At 36.5% G+C, this 18,035-nt stretch overlaps 2 protein-coding genes across 7 annotated transcripts in view; both read right to left on the minus strand.

The window, feature by feature from the left end:
* Positions 1-1,454: 1,454 nt before the first annotated feature.
* On the minus strand, positions 1,455-12,357 carry LOC147859468 (uncharacterized). 2 transcript variants are annotated; one of them, XM_087325911.1, is made up of 22 exons: positions 11,419-12,357; positions 10,592-10,706; positions 9,833-9,933; positions 9,654-9,745; positions 9,439-9,574; positions 8,547-8,615; positions 8,329-8,430; positions 8,092-8,190; positions 7,853-7,963; positions 7,530-7,736; positions 5,798-5,905; positions 5,625-5,720; positions 5,484-5,540; positions 5,055-5,201; positions 4,905-4,964; positions 4,651-4,755; positions 4,407-4,568; positions 4,213-4,286; positions 3,332-3,455; positions 2,668-2,759; positions 2,448-2,571; positions 1,455-1,909 (listed from the first exon to the last, which is right to left on the minus strand). In XM_087325911.1, exons 1-22 carry the CDS (start codon positions 12,220-12,222, stop codon positions 1,757-1,759), a joined length of 3,138 nt encoding a protein of 1,045 aa, XP_087182037.1. In that variant the 5' UTR covers positions 12,223-12,357; the 3' UTR covers positions 1,455-1,756. The 2 variants fall into 2 exon arrangements, 1 of the variants encoding a protein (XP_087182037.1); XR_015530362.1 differs by having other exon boundaries at positions 1,771-1,909; positions 2,448-2,539.
* A 1,352-nt stretch (positions 12,358-13,709) lies between these two features.
* LOC147859469 (actin-like) overlaps positions 13,710-18,035 on the minus strand; it is a 32,186-nt gene continuing 27,860 nt past the window's right edge. The window contains exons 2-6 of one of the 5 annotated variants that reach the window (XM_087326221.1): positions 17,427-17,489; positions 15,833-15,901; positions 15,187-15,580; positions 14,241-14,854; positions 13,710-13,965 (exon numbers count right to left, since the gene is read on the minus strand). In XM_087326221.1, the coding sequence (XP_087182347.1) occupies positions 13,900-13,965; positions 14,241-14,854; positions 15,187-15,580; positions 15,833-15,892 (1,134 nt within the window). In that variant the 5' untranslated portion in view covers positions 15,893-15,901; positions 17,427-17,489 and the 3' untranslated portion in view covers positions 13,710-13,899. Of the gene's footprint in view, positions 13,966-14,240; positions 14,855-15,186; positions 15,581-15,832; positions 15,902-17,054; positions 17,175-17,426; positions 17,590-18,035 lie in introns of those variants that run through there. The other 4 variants (XM_087326222.1, XM_087326220.1, XM_087326223.1 and 1 more) reach the window with 4 other exon arrangements.

Raw genomic sequence — 18,035 nt, forward strand, 5'->3', positions numbered from 1 at the left:
TAAAATGAGAAAATTCGCAATTTTCTGGTGGTCATTATCTTGGTTTCTTTATTTTACAAGGTTTTGCTCAATTCGATTAAACATGAAACAATTGAGGAATTTTTCTACTGTTTTTTATTTTTCTTTGTGGAAGTTTCATAAGTTCTGCAATTATATGATGCTATTTTATATATGTCTTTGTGTAGATCCTCTAACATGGTGGAGAAGTTAGGAAAGGGACAAATAGCAATCGACAACAATTCAATTCGGTTCAATTCACTTCGAGAGTGTCAAACTCAAACCATTTAAATAAATTGAAACTTAAACCGAAACGAAACAAACCATGGAACCATTTAAACTAAAATTGTTTAAACCAAAACCATTCAAACTGTTTACAGCATAAATTTCGTGGTTCAATTTTAGTTTTCAAGTTAGGTCAAATTTCAAATTTTCAATTTTCCATTTAAAATTTTATATTTTCCAATATTTCAAAGTATTAAAGATTTTTCGTGAAATGTCAAATTTACGCTTAAAAATGAAAAGGTTGTCCAAAAAAATATTTAGAAAATAATCAAGTGGTAACCCTAAAACATCAAACCATTTAAACCACGGTTTCAAATTGTTTAAACCAAACTGAAACTGAACCGTTTAAAAACTTGAACCTAAACCAAACCAAACCGTTACGCCATTAAGCCATGTCAATCCAGTTCAAAGTTTGAACCAGACAGACAAAGTCTTACTTTTGTTTTCACAATCGTTCAAAATGAATATGCAGTTGTCAAAGAACAAAGAGTTGCTTCCACTTGAATAAATTCCCCAATTAACTAGACAATAAGAACCACCACCAAATTGATTGATTTTTGGGTAGAACATTAGGGATCCATGCGACAGCCATTTAGGTTCCTACTAAAATAGTCTCTTCCACCCTATTTACGCCCACACTTTGTGCTACCAATTTTGACCATCACTATGGCATTCTAAGCAATTGATCTCAATTTCAAGACAAGTCGTCTCCTCTTCAAGGCCAAACTTCCCTTCAAGTTTTTACATCATCTTATTTGGATGTAGTGTCATTTGCATGTTTCACGACTAACCAACAGACAATATTTATCGTTCTCACAAATTATATGAAAAAGTGGATTCTGGCTTTCAAAATTATACCTTGACTTGTTGATGCTTTCTTTTTACACAAACAGAGCTGCAATCATACATTAATGGAGCCTTATATATACATATTCAAGTAATGTAACCCAAGATCTATATAGTAGCTGACCAAATGGCTGTCCAAGAAACACTGACTTCATTACAGTACCGAAGTCCTCCAGATAAATCATAATGAAGCATTGCATATTTAGCAAGAAGCAATGAATTTATCATTAATAAAAAGGATGAAACATCTCAGTCCATAAATAATAGCCAATTGGCAAAACAGACTGCTCAAACTAATAAGAATGTGCTCACACAAATTGACACAAAATAGAGATGAAGTATGTTGAACTTTTATTTTAGTCTTATATTTCAAGATTGCATGCCATATATAAAGCTTGCACAGACAGTCAATAACAAGTGGCATACACTCGATTGTACATATTACAAGATTGGTCACGGATGATATATCATGACTACCAAGGCCAGATGAGATTTTGTGAGATTATATTTGGAAAACTTCCAGGCTTGGTGGGGAAATTAGAAATCAACATCATTATGTCAAATAATGTCAAATATGACCTATTTTTCTTTTCCATGCATCAAAATTAGGATGATATCAACTGTTACTTCAGATAGGTCTCTTGCAAGATTTGATTCCCCATATTGTCTCTGCATATTCTCTGATCACCCTGTCACTGCTGAACTTGCCAGATTTTGCAGTATTTAGTATGCTCATTTGTGTCCATCTCTTCTTGTCCACAAATGCTTTATCGACCGCAGCCTAGTCAGAAATCAAAGAAATTTTATGATCATAACACAAATCTGTCTCTCTATTTTTTCTTAGCATAATAGAGAGGATTCACTACACTCAAGAATCTGTCTTCAAACCCTCACCTGAGTTTTGGTAAGTGAAATTTGTAAAGCATTTTAACAGCAAAATTTTGTTGTTATACAATAGTAACAAACTAAACATATGATCATATTCTTGGGTTTTAGAGAGTGAATTTGGAAAAGCCTTTGCGTTTACAGTAAAATAGTAAGTGTCTAACTAAATGCATGAAGATTTTATTTTGTAAATAACGAATTGCAACATCATGCTTATGAATTTGGATTCCTTGGACCATTCTTTTGTACGACTAAAATTTCTAAATCAAGGTTTCTCATGCAATCCCTTGTTTTTTAATTAAGGATATCTGGTTTTAGATAAATAAAAAACATTTACAAACACATGCATAGTACAAGATAATATGACCAAATTACAAGGAAAAGAAAAATGTGAGAAAGAGAGATAGACAGATAAAGAAAAGAGAGAAGAAGACCTGTGCTTCGAGATATGGTATGAAATCCTTTCCAATGAGATAATAGTCTCCCCCCTCACCATCCACAGCATCACATAATGCCTTGAGATAATCTTGAAACCCGAAAAACCCATTTCGGATCATACTTAAAACATACAGGAAATCATTTAGAACTTTCTCTATGTAACAGACAGTAGGAAGTATTTTTAGAACGGGAAAACTGAAGTAACTAATTCCATACCCTAAAACACGATGGAGTTCACGAGGTGGGTGGAAATTGCGATGTTCTTCTCTGAATCGAGATACGTCATCTGCCGTCATGCCAAATGTGAACTACATTGAAAAGGATAATATAAATACAAACAAAATGAGAATTATATCCACACATGCATTTTGATTAATACAACAATGAGCAATATAATTTATATTAGAATTGAGCACTTTCTATGTAATATGAATGTCACATACAGATTCAAAGAATCCTAATGTAGTGGAAATTTGGCCAAATTTAATTATATGGTGTTCACATCTCAATTTAGATGATATGCCATTGCTTCTTGCTTTCAAATATTCTAATATCTCATAATTACACAAAGAAACGAAGAAGATTACTCTTCACGGAAATACCAACATCATGCTACTCAAACTGGGATTTATTCCAGTATCATAAACTTAAGATCCCAGACCAAGTAGAAATAAACAATCTCAAGGGCATACTTCTGACTAGGTTATTTAAACTGCATTATTCAATTAATGATCTCAACAGTATATACCTACGAGTAGCTTATAGTAAACAATTGTTAAACATAGTAAAAACAAATATTTGAATTCCATGGCATTAACAATAAAAACGATGCATGCAGGATATAATACATGAAAAGAAAATCTTCAATGAAAACACAGACCATGTTTTCTTGTCCGATTTCATCTCGTATTTCTGTGTTTGCACCATCTAGTGTACCCAAAATTAGACACCCATTCATGGAAAACTTCATTATTCCAGTTCCTGATGCTTCACTTCCTGGTGTGCTGCATACAAAATCACACACAAATAATTTGTTAAACTATTATTATTTGTACCCACACAATGCTTGTCTAAATAATCCCCAGGTAAATATTTTCCAAGGTGGAACCAATTATAATTCATGGGCTTGAATTTAATCAATTGAACCTAGGAATCGGCAACAGTTCGGTTTCGGCTTATCCAGTTTGGGAGTTTCTAAACTTGAATCGAACCGGTTCCTAAACAAGTTTAGCCAAGCCAATTAAGACTTAACTGGTTTGGAAACTGGTTTGGCCCAAATCTGCTGGGTTTGGCTTGAGCCATCCCAAACTGAGCTTGAACCGGTTAAGGAAGCTCAGGCCTAAACCGAACCGCCAAACCGTTTAAAACGGTTTAACGGTTCAATTCAGGTTTGATCCGAGCCATTGCCGATTCCTAATTGAACCTAGAAAGGTGCAAAACTATGTGCATGTTTGAGACACAAAAGCCAAATGGGGTTAGAAGACTTAGGAAATAGGTTGTGGGAACTAGTTCTGTATTTTCCCCATAAGACTGGGAGGAACAAACTAGCAGATGAGGCCATGTCATTTTACAGAAAAGGAATCATCCATGCACCTAATATGATCGTGAAGATCTATAATCTACCAGCTTGCTACAAGCTTATAATGATTCAGAAACATTTTCTTTGCAGCTTTCCTCCATGTATAAGGTGAGGGATGAGAATAGTTTCAGGACAAGATGCTCTCATTAAAGCCATCTACAATCAATATCTCTCTAACCAACCTGATATGTTGCGAAAGATCACAGGCAGGAATGCTCAATTCTGCCACTGAAACATTGTAATCTGGAATAAATACCTGCATTATTAAAAGGAAAATTATGAGCAACCCTAAACCACTCTGGAGAAGCAATTTTGCATTGAATCTTCAACATATAGGTAGGGCAGTATCCTTTGGTAAAAGATTTTATAAACTTACCACTTTGAGAAGATCACCAACATCTGGATCTCTATTTACTTTATCTCCAACAGCATGAACTAGCTTAATTATTTTTCTTGCATATTCATATCCTGGTGCTGCTTTACCTGAGAAAATATGCACACGGGGGACAACATTCCTCCTTTCACTAGCTTGCATATTCTGCTCGAAAATAGTATTAACAACTAAATGAATGTTGCATTCAAGTACTTCAATATCACAGTAGACTGGTTAAAATTGACACCTTAATGCAGACATATCTGTGTATGATGCTAAGCAAGTTCAAAAATTGTCTTTTGTATTCATGTATCCTCTTCACTTGAGCATCAAAAATTGCATCCATGCTAACCTGCATTATTGAACTTAAAATAAGACCATGTCAAACTGCTAAGGATTGTTAGCAAACCTCGTTCTTGTCAGAAGGATGTGCTGAAAATTTTTATAAAATATTCCATGATGAAACGTAAAGTTGAGGATTTCGGTGTAGATGAAGAATACCTTAACACCACTAACTGTATGTATATACTCTGCTAGTCTTCTCTTGTTTTGTTGACGAGCCTGCACACACAATTATTATATGAAATGAACTGTGAAAACAAAAAGTTTCATTCCCAGCATAGACAGCCACAATACTGATAGATTGGAAACCTGGTTCCATTCTTTCTGAAGTTCTGCATTACTTGCATGTTGACAAAGACCAGCAATGATATCCAAATCCTTTATCCATGCCTCTGTTCCAAGCCATTTTGTGATTACATCTCGGAGGACAGGATTTCCGAATGCAAGCCATCGACGCTGGAGAAGCACAAATAATAGTGGATCAAATTTGTTTAAAACAAATATTAACACTAAATCCAACCAATCAAATCTGAATATTAAAGATGTGTAGGTAACCAAATTAATGAAGTGCAGCAGAAAAGAAAACAACATTTTCAAGAACAGGACACTTTCTACAAGTTCAATCATCTTCTCTGTTGTGCATTTCAACTGTTTACATCGGAACTCATGTTAGACTTACATTGACATCTATATCAAATTTCCCTGTTGATCTGACATATTTTAATAATTGATACAAACCTGTGTCACGCCATTTGTTTTGTTCTGAAATTTGTGGGGCCAAATGCTATAGAAATCCTGCAAAGCATAGACAGAGAAGGTGGATTTCCAGATATAACGTGCACAAGCATATTTCATGATTTTATAAGATTATTAAGTTACCTTGAGAAGCACAGATTTAACATAGGTTGAATGCATTTGTGAGACACCATTTACAGTATGAGAACCTACTAGAGCCAGATTTGCCATCCGAATCATCTGAGTCATATAAATCAATTACATTCATAAGCATACAAAGGGTTAATTGTTAGAATACAATCCATAACTAAACTAACCTTTGTAGAGCCTTCTTCAACAATGGACAATCGAGCCAATCGGCCAAAATCAGATCCAACTTTTTTCTTCATTTCTTCAATGAAAATGAGATTGATCTCAAAAATTATCTGCATATCAAAACACCTAGAGTTCTGATGTTTGCTTATTGAATATCAGACCCATTTTTATTGTTAATATGTGTTTAGAAAACCACGAGAAATCTAACAGAAAACTATGATGGTCGGAAATAAATTAAGCGCGGATTAGTACAGCATCTCCTATGTTATTCATGCATGTCTACCACAGACGTCTTTCACATGACATATCTCACCCAAGGATACAAGTAGACTCATCATAATGGACACTAGACTATCCACCAGCACGTGGAAATACGAAAATAATGTCAAAAGAAAATACGTTCTTTTATGTTTTGTATGGAATCATTTCTTTTGTGTTTCTTTAATTACCATACGAATGATCACACACAACATTGAGCATAATCTCAGGATATTGGTGCAACAGGCTTCACGATAGTGTGTTAATGCCTTTGTCTGCTGAAATGTGACATGAATATGTACCAAAAGATTGTTGGATTGACATTAAAAGCATGTACAACATCTACTATCGCAACAAAATGAGATAAAACCTCATCTCCACAAGTTTCTTTTAGTGATGATAGCGTTTACTTGAAAATGCATTTTAACTCTAGAATGAGATCATCATTAGAAATATGTAAGCAAGGTCTTACAATCTAATAAACACTTTGAAACAAAATGTATATTTTCACGAATAAACACTTTACAATAATGACGGCTGGGAATGGATAAGGATTCGAATCAAGGACCTCATTCATAGCAGATAGATAAATGCTAGAATTATTTGAAAAAACGTTTAAATGAAAAGTGTAACTTCCCTTTCTTCCTCAATATTTCTGCAGGTTTTCTAATTTCAAAACCTTAATGGAAGCAATTGCCCAGTAGCTCTTGGGGGAAAAATTTATGGATATTCGTGATATAAGGATTCATGGAATTTTTCAAAATCAATCTATCTTTGTAATGAAACTTTCTCTGCAATCTTGCACAGAAATATTTTTTGATCACAGGAAATCTACAACTTAGAGGATAAGATTCTGCCCCCACAGTGAGGAATTAACTGATGCAAATTGAATGGAAGGAGAGAGGTGGTGGAACTTAATTACTCCAATAATTATACTAATTTGTGTAAATCAAGCTAACACACTCAGACATCTTAGTATGATGTTGCTGTGTAGAATCTCAATTACCACTAGTAGCATATGAAGCAAGCACACGTGCAAATGTAAAAATTATGAAGTTACATACTGAATAACCAATAATCAAGGGATTAACCGTGGTCTGCAGCTAACAGATGTATATTGAGTATGAGATAATGGCTCATTTATTTAGAGATGTATCAGTGGTTTGAGGCTAAATACACAATCCAGTAGTAATCAAGGGATTTAGATAAAGCAAAATGAGACTAACAGAAGTGTATTGAGTATGAGGTAATGGCTCATTTATTTATATATATATATTAGTGGACATCAGGTGGAGAAGATTTAAATCCAAAAATATCATGATGGCATTACAAATCGGACCAGAAGTTTAGAGGTCAAACATTTAACAAAAGTAACGCCACAATGCATTGATTCATGCTTACATGAAGGAGACTTTGACAAAAATTCAGGTACGATTCCAATCACAGAAATGCCATGATGAATCAATTCATGCATACCTGAAGATGCCGAGGCAGCAGACTTCCCATCAGCTCTACTGGCCAATTCTCAAGTGATTCTGCAATAATTGCATGATTTGTGTATGAAAACACTCTGGTCACAATGCTCCATGCATCATTCCATTCCAAATTCTCTTCATCAACAAGCATTCTCATCAGCTCTGCTACTGCAATAGCCGGATGAGTGTCATTCAAATGCAATGCAATCTGCAACAAAAAAGACATTAAGACGGTGTTCATTCACAATTGATAAGGTATTAGTCAAAGGTATCTAACACATTTAGGATGCAATGCAGATTATACAAAGGTTCAGGTTAATAAACCTTATGTGGAAATTCCTCAAAGTTAGAATGGCAATCTTTGAAACGCCTAATTATGTCTTGGAGAGAGGCAGAAACGAAAAAATACTGTTGCTTCAAGCGCAGCTCCTTTCCCTGCATTGACGAAAATGAATCGTTCTTTCTGTAATATATTTTTATGAATTTATATTTTTAAGTTCTGAATTCAAAATCGCATCAAATAGTTAATGTTTTCCAATCAGAACACACACCATAAGGTTTACCTGATATGAACGATCATCGGGGTAAAGAATGCTACTGATTGCTTCCACTCTCTGTTTATTCAGGATAGCATTTACATAATCTCCAGTATTGAATGCCTCCTAAATATGAAAGAGAAATCATCAAGCATGAGCATGTGTTTGAGTTGGCACATTTGAATGCCTAGTAATTTTCTTCGTTACTCATTTTAAGAGAATTTAATGCAAAGAGAATATTAATAGCATTCAATACTGGGATACCAAATCAAGTCCGCTGCTTGGCTTTGCTGCCCATAACCGTAGATTGATTGTGTTGTTTGTATTATAACCAGATATTGGATTGTCATATGCAACTGCCTCGACCTACAACATTAGCATGCTGACTCATCAATTAACTTTTATCCTTCTTCCTCTCATATATGACTACTGAATGCATTTAATGTGGCATCAGACATGATAATATTTAATATTCTGCATACCATCTCATCAGGTATCCATTTATGATACTTCTTCCCATTTATTGTCTCGACCTCCACTTTACCGTAGAACTGCCAACCTCGAAAAAATTCACTGCAGGTTAGATGTTGCAAAGGATAAAATTCCACTCTATTTAAATTTATTCTCTTTCTGTGTACATAGGTTATGTGTACATATCAAAACCTTCAGCTAGATTGATGTTTATTCTATTTATTAATAGTTTTTTGTTGGATGCTTCCTCAAGGAGTACATGTCCATTCAATATACACAAACTATATCACGAACACATTCCCGAATTCCAGTGTACACAGATGTGTTTGGTAGCTTGCAGGTTTGTCCAGGTTGTGAGTAATTTTCAGCAGATATGGTATACAAGAACATAATAGAAGAGTCGCTCCAGATATCACTCAAGAACAATGCATACATCTCTTGAAGTGAGGGACTACAGTGCTTCTCACACAAACATTTTCAAAATAAACATACATAGTAACATGTCTTGAGCTCTATACTGAAGAAATAAACAATACATTTTGTGTTTTAGATAATAAAGTGATGCCTGATTGATGTCATGTGTTTAAAAAAAAATTGAGTTACACATGCTGCACCATGATGGCAAAGCAGCAAACTGATATATGCTGTAACTCTCAGGTGAACCATTATTTTCATCCTTACTTTACTAATCCCAAATAATATCATCACTATATTTAGACAAGAGCTATCAACCTTCAGAGTTGATATTAGTAGCATGTGCATGCACATGGAATAATCATAGTTCAATGGTGGCTTTGCACAGAGATCAATAACTGCAAATATTATTCCTAAATGACAATTAATTTTGACAACACTATTCACATAATTTATCCTATTTCCCTCTAATCCCTATTTATACACTACCTTGACAGGATACGACACATGCAAACGTTCAATTTCCCAAGGATTTCCAAAATTTAGCCAGAAATCAGGCTGCTCATGCTGAAAGCCATCTTTGATTTTCTGGCGGAACAAGCCATATTGATAACGCAAGCCATAGCTGGTCAAAGTGCAAGAAAAATTAAAAATCTGAACATGAAAAGTTAAACTACTAGAGATACAGTTTTGCCATTGTATACCCCCATGCTGGCAAGTCTAGAGTGGCAAATGAATCAAGAAAGCATGCAGCCAAACGTCCAAGTCCCCCATTTCCAAGAGCTGCATCAATCTCCTGCCACACTAGACCTTGATTTCATAGGCAATACTCCAAAGAAAACACTGTTAATATCGCAATTTTGTGAGATTTTAGAAAACAAACCTGCTCTGCTAAAACCTCCAAGTTAAAACCCAGCTGCTGGAGAGCTTCAGCATACTGGTCTTTAATACCAAGATTAGAAAGGCTATTCAGCAATGAGCGGCCTGGTAAATATTTTAGCAATAGAAATATTAATATCAAGTTTAATTTCAGATTCTCCAACCTATTTCAAGATGCATGTTTCACTATGTCATGTCATTTGGCACTGTAGAAGATTTTAAAAGAAACTTATGCTTAAAGATCGTTTGTAAAAGGTTCCCACTAACAAAAAGCCTAGAAGTATTGTCAGATCATATAACAGCATGGTGGTGGTTCAATTTACAAACTTTCTGGCTCCATTCTTACAAGCATTATTAAGAACCCAGACTAGTGACCCGCTCAATCAAACCCTTTGAACTTTCATCATAACCCTCTTCATAAACGTCCTCTAGAACTATAACCATGTCACCTGTCTTAAACTTGACAAAAAACCTCAAATTGTCTCCCAAAATCTGGGCCCAAACTCAATTGATGAAGAAAACACCCACCCTAATCCACATACACTCTACTTTTGCAAACACAGAGCCTCAAAACCCATTCTGTTCTAAATAACTGTCTCCACACTCTTTTATAGCGAGAAAAAACAAAATCCAAGGAAAAAATGTCTTTTTACGAGAAAAAAGAAAAACTCTTAAATGTCTTGAATGGGGCTACAGAAGACTCCAAAATGTGTTACTGCACTTTCTGTAGCCATAGCAAGAACGAAAGCACGGGGTTACTGACCCATAAGGAACTCCATTGATAGGTAGAAGAGCCGTTTTGGATCTCTATCCTTAAAGAATTGTTGAGTATCATTCCAACTTTCTAAGAGTCGATCACGTGCACTCCGAGCTGTGGCCTGTACATGAAGGTTGTAAATTTAGCTATTAGGATAGAGGTATGGGATGTTATCATGAAAGAGCTAAGATAACGAGAAACACAGTGAAGAGTAAGCATCCAACAGTTTGGCTGCATTGATAGTGAAGAGATATCAAGTCGTGTTATAGCAAAACTTACATAAAATATGGTTTCATTCACTTCATTTGCCTTGTCCAAAAGAAAAATTCCATAGATATGAAAAGTGTAACATACAGATCCAAGAATGAATATTCAAATATAACGTACTGCAGGTGTTGAGCATCTGTAACATGTATCACAATAGGAAGCTCAATAGAAGAAAAAACACTAAAGACTGTAAGCACCACTGGAAAAATTATAGTTGAAAATAACATTCCACTCGACTATCCACCAACAGAGATGGAATGCCCAAAATAGCAAGCATAAATCAATAGATATTGAGGTATCCCTTATGACTAATAACTCTAGGTCATGAAACCAAATCAAATGCAATGAGTCTAAGTTAAAATCACAGTATTTGTATTTTTACTTTGTCTTCATTACAGGACCAGTAAAGTAGTATTTTGCATGTCTTTACAGATTCATTTTCCCTAGGACAAGGGTTGCAAATGTTTGCATTCCCTTATAAACGAAAATGCAAGTAAGCAGTAACAATTTTCATTTTTCTTACAACAGATTCTGCAAATGTAGCAATAAATAACAATGTCAAATACCTGATAAGCTTCGAAGTCATCAAACCGGAACCGTGACCGAGCAATAGTGTACTCTACATGATCAACAATGCTCTTTTGGATGGAATAGACATCATTCTTAAGGTATTGATCCATGAGTCTGAAGAGTAGATCAGTTCGCCTTTGATACTCGCTAGATTCAATCTCAGACAGCTCATGTCTTTTATAAAGTTTAGTCGGCATCATTCTCTTTGCACAAATAGTTCTCTCCGATACAGGAGGCAGATGTTCATACATAGCATTAGAAAGAACTTTCTTCACATTTTCTATGTCTTTATCATTCACAAGTTTTGATCCTTCACGAGGGCCAGTATTGATCCAAAATTGCTCTCGAAGAATGCCATCTTCATACTCTATTTTGGCTTTAGAAACAGAGAACCCAAGATTTTTCATTGCATTGATCACAAGGTGCAGAAAACCAGGGCCCCCAGCTGAAGTTATGTGAACAATAGTGTGAGACGAATCGGTATCATTGTCGAAGTCTACTACTACGGAGGCGAGATTCACAGATGAGGAACCGGAATCTAAATAGGAATGTTGATGAGATTGAGGATCAGAATCTTTCGTTGATTCCCCTGTATTGTTGTGTCTGAGTTTCTCCGTAGCTCCACATCGCATATGGTGACGAGATCGGGCTACCACTGTGCATGGAGGATAACTAGAGTTTCTGCATTGAATGTAATTAGGGTTTGTGCATTGAGCTATATTAGGATTAACGCATTGACACGAGGGTATTAGCGAGGTGCGGCAGAGCAACTTATCTTGATAATGGGCAAGGCTTAGCATCCTCTCTCTTTCTGTTCCTGCTTCTTTTCGCTCCTCTACGGCCTGTCTTTCTCTGGTGAACCCCTAAGTTATGCCGTTCTCTCTGTGTCCTGATAAACCCCGAGTGAACCCTAAAACTGTCGATCCTACGCAGGAGGAGCTCGTCCTTTCCGTGAAAACGGAAACCAACCGAATGAATTAAGGAAAGTCTTAACAGACAAAGAAAGAGAGAGAGAGAGAGAGAGAGAGAGAGAGCTAAGAGAATGTTTAGTATTTACTGATTTGCTCAAAATGCTGCAGAAAACTGGGGCCACATAAAACATAAAAGTCCGGCCCGAGCTTCTTGTCCGGCCAAACCGAAACCCTATAGTCCTTCATGGCCCGAGCTTCTTCTCGGGATGTCCGCCCAAACCAAAACCCTATAGTCCTTCATGGCCCGAGCTTCTTCTTGGGATGTCCGCCCAAACCGAAACCCTACTCCTCCATGGCCCGAGCTTCTTCTCGGGGATGTCCGCCCAAACCAAAACCCTACTCCTGTACCAACCACCCGCCCACCCAACCAAATCCATACCCACGTCTCAAGTCTCAGGATGTCCGCCCAAACCAAAACCCTCCTCCTCTACCAATTCCACATAAGTGTTTCAAGAACACTCGCACTTCCACATTGATCCCCTCCACCCTCACAATTTTATGAGAAGTAAGAGAAAGCACCTACTAGATTCCTTAATACAGTTTGATTAATCTTCACTTCGCATGATTAAAGAGAACCTCGACTTCGTTATTTTCTTTAACGTAGGAGCATGTATATGTGGTAAACTCCCCTTCGATAAACAGCATTAGACCCCAGCCCTTATAGTGTATCTTTCACCTCCTCCGCATTGGGTTGACACTCCTCACATATGCATGTTGCAAACTTACAGCAAAACAAATATTTAATTTTTGAAAAGATATCCTTCGCACTGGATTTGATACAGATAGTGTCCTGAACAGTTCAGGTAAGAAAACTATACTGTAATGGCTTTTGAAGCTCTTAATATCAACTTACAAAGAAGTTAATGAAGAGATGAGATGGTTCCATTACCAGAATTCCCATTTTGGGCACACTAAACAAGGTGTTGTCGTTACAATGGAAATGTTCTTTGCAGTAACTTTGGATCCAAAATCAAATTTTGTTACCACATGTCAATATATATATATATATATATATAGAGAGAGAGAGAGAGAGAGAGAGAGCGATATACATATACACATACATTGCAACACATACCAATTTATATTCCTCACATTAATTGCATGCCTTGCATATCCATTTGTTTGATAACTTACAAGTCAACACGTAATACTTATGTTTTAACATGTAGGTCTAGCTTCATTTGTAACCCTAACCAATGAATAATTGCCACATCTAATCCAAGGATCAAATGTAGTAGTACAAAGTGCCTACTTTACAAGCAACTGTTGATCAATTCAAGCCAATTCTAAAACAATATATCTTTTCCGTGTAAAACAAAACTGCAAATTAATCCCCCACTGATATGGGGTACCATTACACAAAAAAACATACCCAGAATTCGTATACAAAATGCTAGTAGAATATGACCAAAATGTCAGCAGAAAACTACAAACAGGTATGTTCTACATCCATCAAACCTCACAAACTAGATGGTAATAATCTTAGCATCAAAATATTAATTTCATCTAAAAGCATTTCCTATGCACAATCGAAGGGCCAGATTCATCATACTCTGACTTTGCAATCCACATCTGCACCATCACAAAAGGAAGAAATAAGTGCTTTTCCAAAGAAATATACACAATCCACAACTATATAGATGAACAAAGAAGCATTTTGAAATGATACACAATTTGCTACATAACAGAAGAAACAAGCATTCTGATAAAAATATTCACAATGAAGATAATTACAGCATGACATAAAACATACATTAATGAACCAAATATTTTCGAGACATGCACACAATTTCACAAACTATAACATGGAACAGTCTTTATTACAAACATATAACATAGAAGAATACCTGTTGGAATGTACTCAACGATGCCAAGATAGATCCTCCAATCCAGACACTATATTTTCTCTCAGGCGGTGCAACCACCTTAATCTTCATACTACTAGGAGCAAGAGCAGTTATCTCCTTGTTCATTCGATCAGCAATACCAGGAAACATAGTAGAACCTCCGCTGAGCACAACATTTCCATAAAGGTCCTTACGAATATCAACATCACACTTCATAATCGAGTTGTATGTGGTCTCATGAATACCCGCAGCTTCCATACCAACAAGAGATGGTTGGAAAAGAACCTCGGGACATCTGAATCTCTCAGCACCAATGGTGATAACTTGACCATCAGGTAGTTCATAACTCTTTTCCAAAGATGAACTACTTTTCGCTGTTTCCAGCTCTTGTTCAAAATCTAGTGCTACATAAGCTAGCTTCTCCTTCATATCTCTGACGATTTCTCTTTCTGCAGTAGTCGTGAAGGAATATCCACGCTCAGTGAGGATCTTCATTAATGCATCAGTAAGATCGCGTCCAGCAAGATCAAGCCTTAGTATAGCATGTGGGAGAGCATAACCCTCATAAATTGGAACAGTGTGAGTGACACCATCACCAGAATCAAGTACAATACCTGGGACATGAGTATTTTGTTATTAAAAAACATTATAGTAATAACTAAAAGGCAGAAATAAAATACCAGAGTACCCTTGAGTTTTTCAAAGTTTACAGAAATGCCCTCTGTAGTAGTAAACTTGGTGAATAATCCCCAAGTTTTAAATTTGGTGAATAATCCAAGTTTTCAAAAAATAACAAGAATATCTCACAAAATGTACAACATAGGGTGTTCTGATCCTTTATGATAATTCTGAGATATTCAGAAAATATCCTACAAATTAGAGGCATTTTGGTGTTCTCCCCCAAATGGACCCAGTATTTTCAAATGCTGGGAAAGAAAGCACATACCCGTAGTTCTCCCACTGGCATAGAGAGATAATACAGCTTGTATTGCGACATACATGGCTGGCACATTGAATGTATCAAACATAATTTGTGTCATCTTCTCTCTGTTGGCCTTAGGATTCAAAGGAGCTTCAGTTAGCAAGACAGGATGTTCCTCAGGCGCAACACGGAGTTCATTATAAAATGTGTGATGCCATATCTTCTCCATATCATCCCAATTGGTGACTATGCCATGCTCAATAGGATACTTCAAGGTGAGAATTCCACGTTTTGATTGGGCTTCATCACCAACATAAGCATCCTTCTGTCCCATCCCAACCATCACTCCAGTATGCCTAGGTCTCCCGATAATACTAGGGAATACCGCTCGAGGGGCATCATCTCCGGCAAATCCAGCCTTTTTTCAAAGATTAAATAAAAGAAATCAAGGTGTGCATTGTGAAAAAAAACGCTTTGAAAGATGATTTGATATGTAGCATAATCCAGAAAAAATGGGTGGTTAATGTTTGAAAATTAATATATCAGAAATATAGTGATGTTAAACATTTGCCTCTCAATGATGTTAGCAATGCTTACAGAGTTTTTATGTTCATAATCATACTTGGTCCATTGTTCTTAAAATTCCACATAAAAGGTCTAGAAAGTTTACCTTCACCATTCCAGAACCATTGTCACAGACAAGAGGTTGAACTTCATCAGCATCTCCCATTTTTCACTACTGAGAAATAGAAGGTTAGAACAGTGTATCAAGAAAGAGAATTTGAACAGATCACAAACATAAAATTCATTTCCTATGTATATTAACCCTTGACCGGGAAAAGAAAACAAATGCTCAGTGGAAAACAGAAGCCAAATGAAGGCAAGGATCAAAGCAAAGGGTGAAAATTTTCTTGCATGGGGAACAAGAAAAAGAAGAAGACAAAACCAAATGAAGACATGGATGCAGAAATACAAAACATGAAATGGCTACAGTAGGACAAATGGTGCAGATTAAATAAAATAAAATAATTGAAGATGAAGCAAATGAGAAGAAAATACACAAAAAAAAGACTAAAGAAGAGATATTTTACAGAGAAATATGAGAAAAGATGAAGAATTTAGACTGAACTGATAGCTTGAAAGAGAAAGCAAAAAATTACAGCTAATGACAGACAGCATCAATTTGAATAAAAGAAAACACGGAAATTGAAAAAGGCGGGATCTGAACCGGTGGAGAAGAGAGAAACGAGAGGCGGGAGATTCAAACACAGAGGAGAACCAAAAGAAATATTTTGGGTACGCCAGTATACAGAGGTCATGCAGTAGAAGCCGATCTGATCTAGAGGAAAATATGTAAGTTTGAACACACGGGAGCGATAATTTTGTATACATATACAGAGAAAGTGAAGGAGAGAAGAAAGACAGAAGTTCAATCCAAAAGAAGAACAGATGCAGGGAAAGAAGGAAAATGAACTAAGCAAGCTGGGAGATTTAAATCAATTTGAATCAACTAAAGTTATATATATATTTCTGTCAAGAAATGCAGAGAAAGAGAAATGTGATGCATACCTTAGAGAATACGAGATCAGATCCAAAAGAAGATAAACAACATAGCAAGATGGATTGAACGATCCAAAGGAACTACAAAAAGAGGGGACGATTCAAAACATTCGGAGATACCTCAAGAGGTTGGGTATATATACAAAGGATGAGAAGCATCAATGGCATATCTAATAGAATATGTGCGCCAAACCGAGGAAAGACGAACAGATTTAGGAAAGAAGAAAGTAAGGAGATTCGTAGAGAATTGAGCGCGAGATTTGAAACACACCAAAAATGAGGCTACATATTTGTAGGCGTACAGAGATAGTGGAGGAGCTGCTATAACATACCTGAGCAAAGAGAGAAGGCGATCCAAAGAAGAAGAAGAAGAGGTTTGATGAAAGAGAGAGACAGCGATCGAATACAAAGGGGGAGAAGGAGGAAGGCAAGAAATAAGGGGGGGGGAGAGGAGAGAGATGCACAGAGAAGTGGGGAGGGTAAAGACGGAAGGAGCAATCGATCGATCGATCGATAGAGATGGATAATAAAGAAGAATGGAAAGAAAGGCGGGAGATTCAAACAGAATTGAAAAAATGTGAAGCAGATCGATATACAGAGAGAGAGAAAGAGAGAGAGAGAGAGAGAGAGAGAGAGAGAGAGAGATCAGGAAGACATATACATAAAAAAATATACATATACATATACATATAAAAAATATATACCCGACAGAAGATGTGGAGAGCTCGGCGGATATGGAGGAATGGTGCAGGGAACCTGTACTTTCTTCTTCTTCTTCTTCTTCTTCTTCTTCTTCTTCTTGATGGTGACTGTGATGAAGGAGAAGGAGAAGCAGAAGAGAGAGAGAGAGAGAGAGAGGCTCTGAAGAAAGGAAAGAAAGACAGGAAGAAGCTTTGAAATATGTATGTATGTAATGTATGTAATGTATGTATGTAATGTATGATGTAATGTATGTAATGTATGTAATGTATGTATGTATGTATGTATGTATGTATGTATGTATGTATGTATGTATGTAAAAGGAGGAGAATAGAGGCTTTGTGGGGCTCCTCTCTGTGTCTCACACAAGACCAGACCAGACCGGATTGGGTCACGCCAGACTAGACCAAACCGAATAGAGTTAGGCTAGACCGGGCCAGACCCCACCAGACTATATTTGGTCAAGCTCGACCGAACCTGACCACACCACACCACACTGGATTGGATTGGATTGGATTGGATTGGGTCTGGCCGGATTGTACCCCCATACTAAAAATTACTCATCACGAAAGTCACGTTGTTGCACCTGAAATCGTGTCGCTTGCTGACATGAA

The sequence above is a fragment of the Azolla caroliniana genome, unplaced genomic scaffold (assembly GCF_043228905.1).
Source record: "Azolla caroliniana isolate FFs.n. ecotype wild unplaced genomic scaffold, voAzoCaro1.0.p SCAF_10, whole genome shotgun sequence".
In the NCBI taxonomy this organism is placed as follows: Eukaryota; Viridiplantae; Streptophyta; class Polypodiopsida; order Salviniales; family Salviniaceae; genus Azolla; species Azolla caroliniana.

Excerpts from the sequence above, each read along its gene's own strand:
- LOC147859468 (XM_087325911.1), bottom strand. The coding sequence starts at position 12,222 with ATGCTAAGCCTTGCCCATTATCAAGATAAGTTGCTCTGCCGCACCTCG. Across the intron at positions 8,616-9,438 it reads ATGTGTCGTATCCTGTCAAG|TTCTACGGTAAAGTGGAGGT; the intron begins GTAGTGTATAAA and ends CGAGGTTGGCAG. Across the intron at positions 8,431-8,546 it reads AATGGATACCTGATGAGATG|GTCGAGGCAGTTGCATATGA; the intron begins GTATGCAGAATA and ends CTAATGTTGTAG.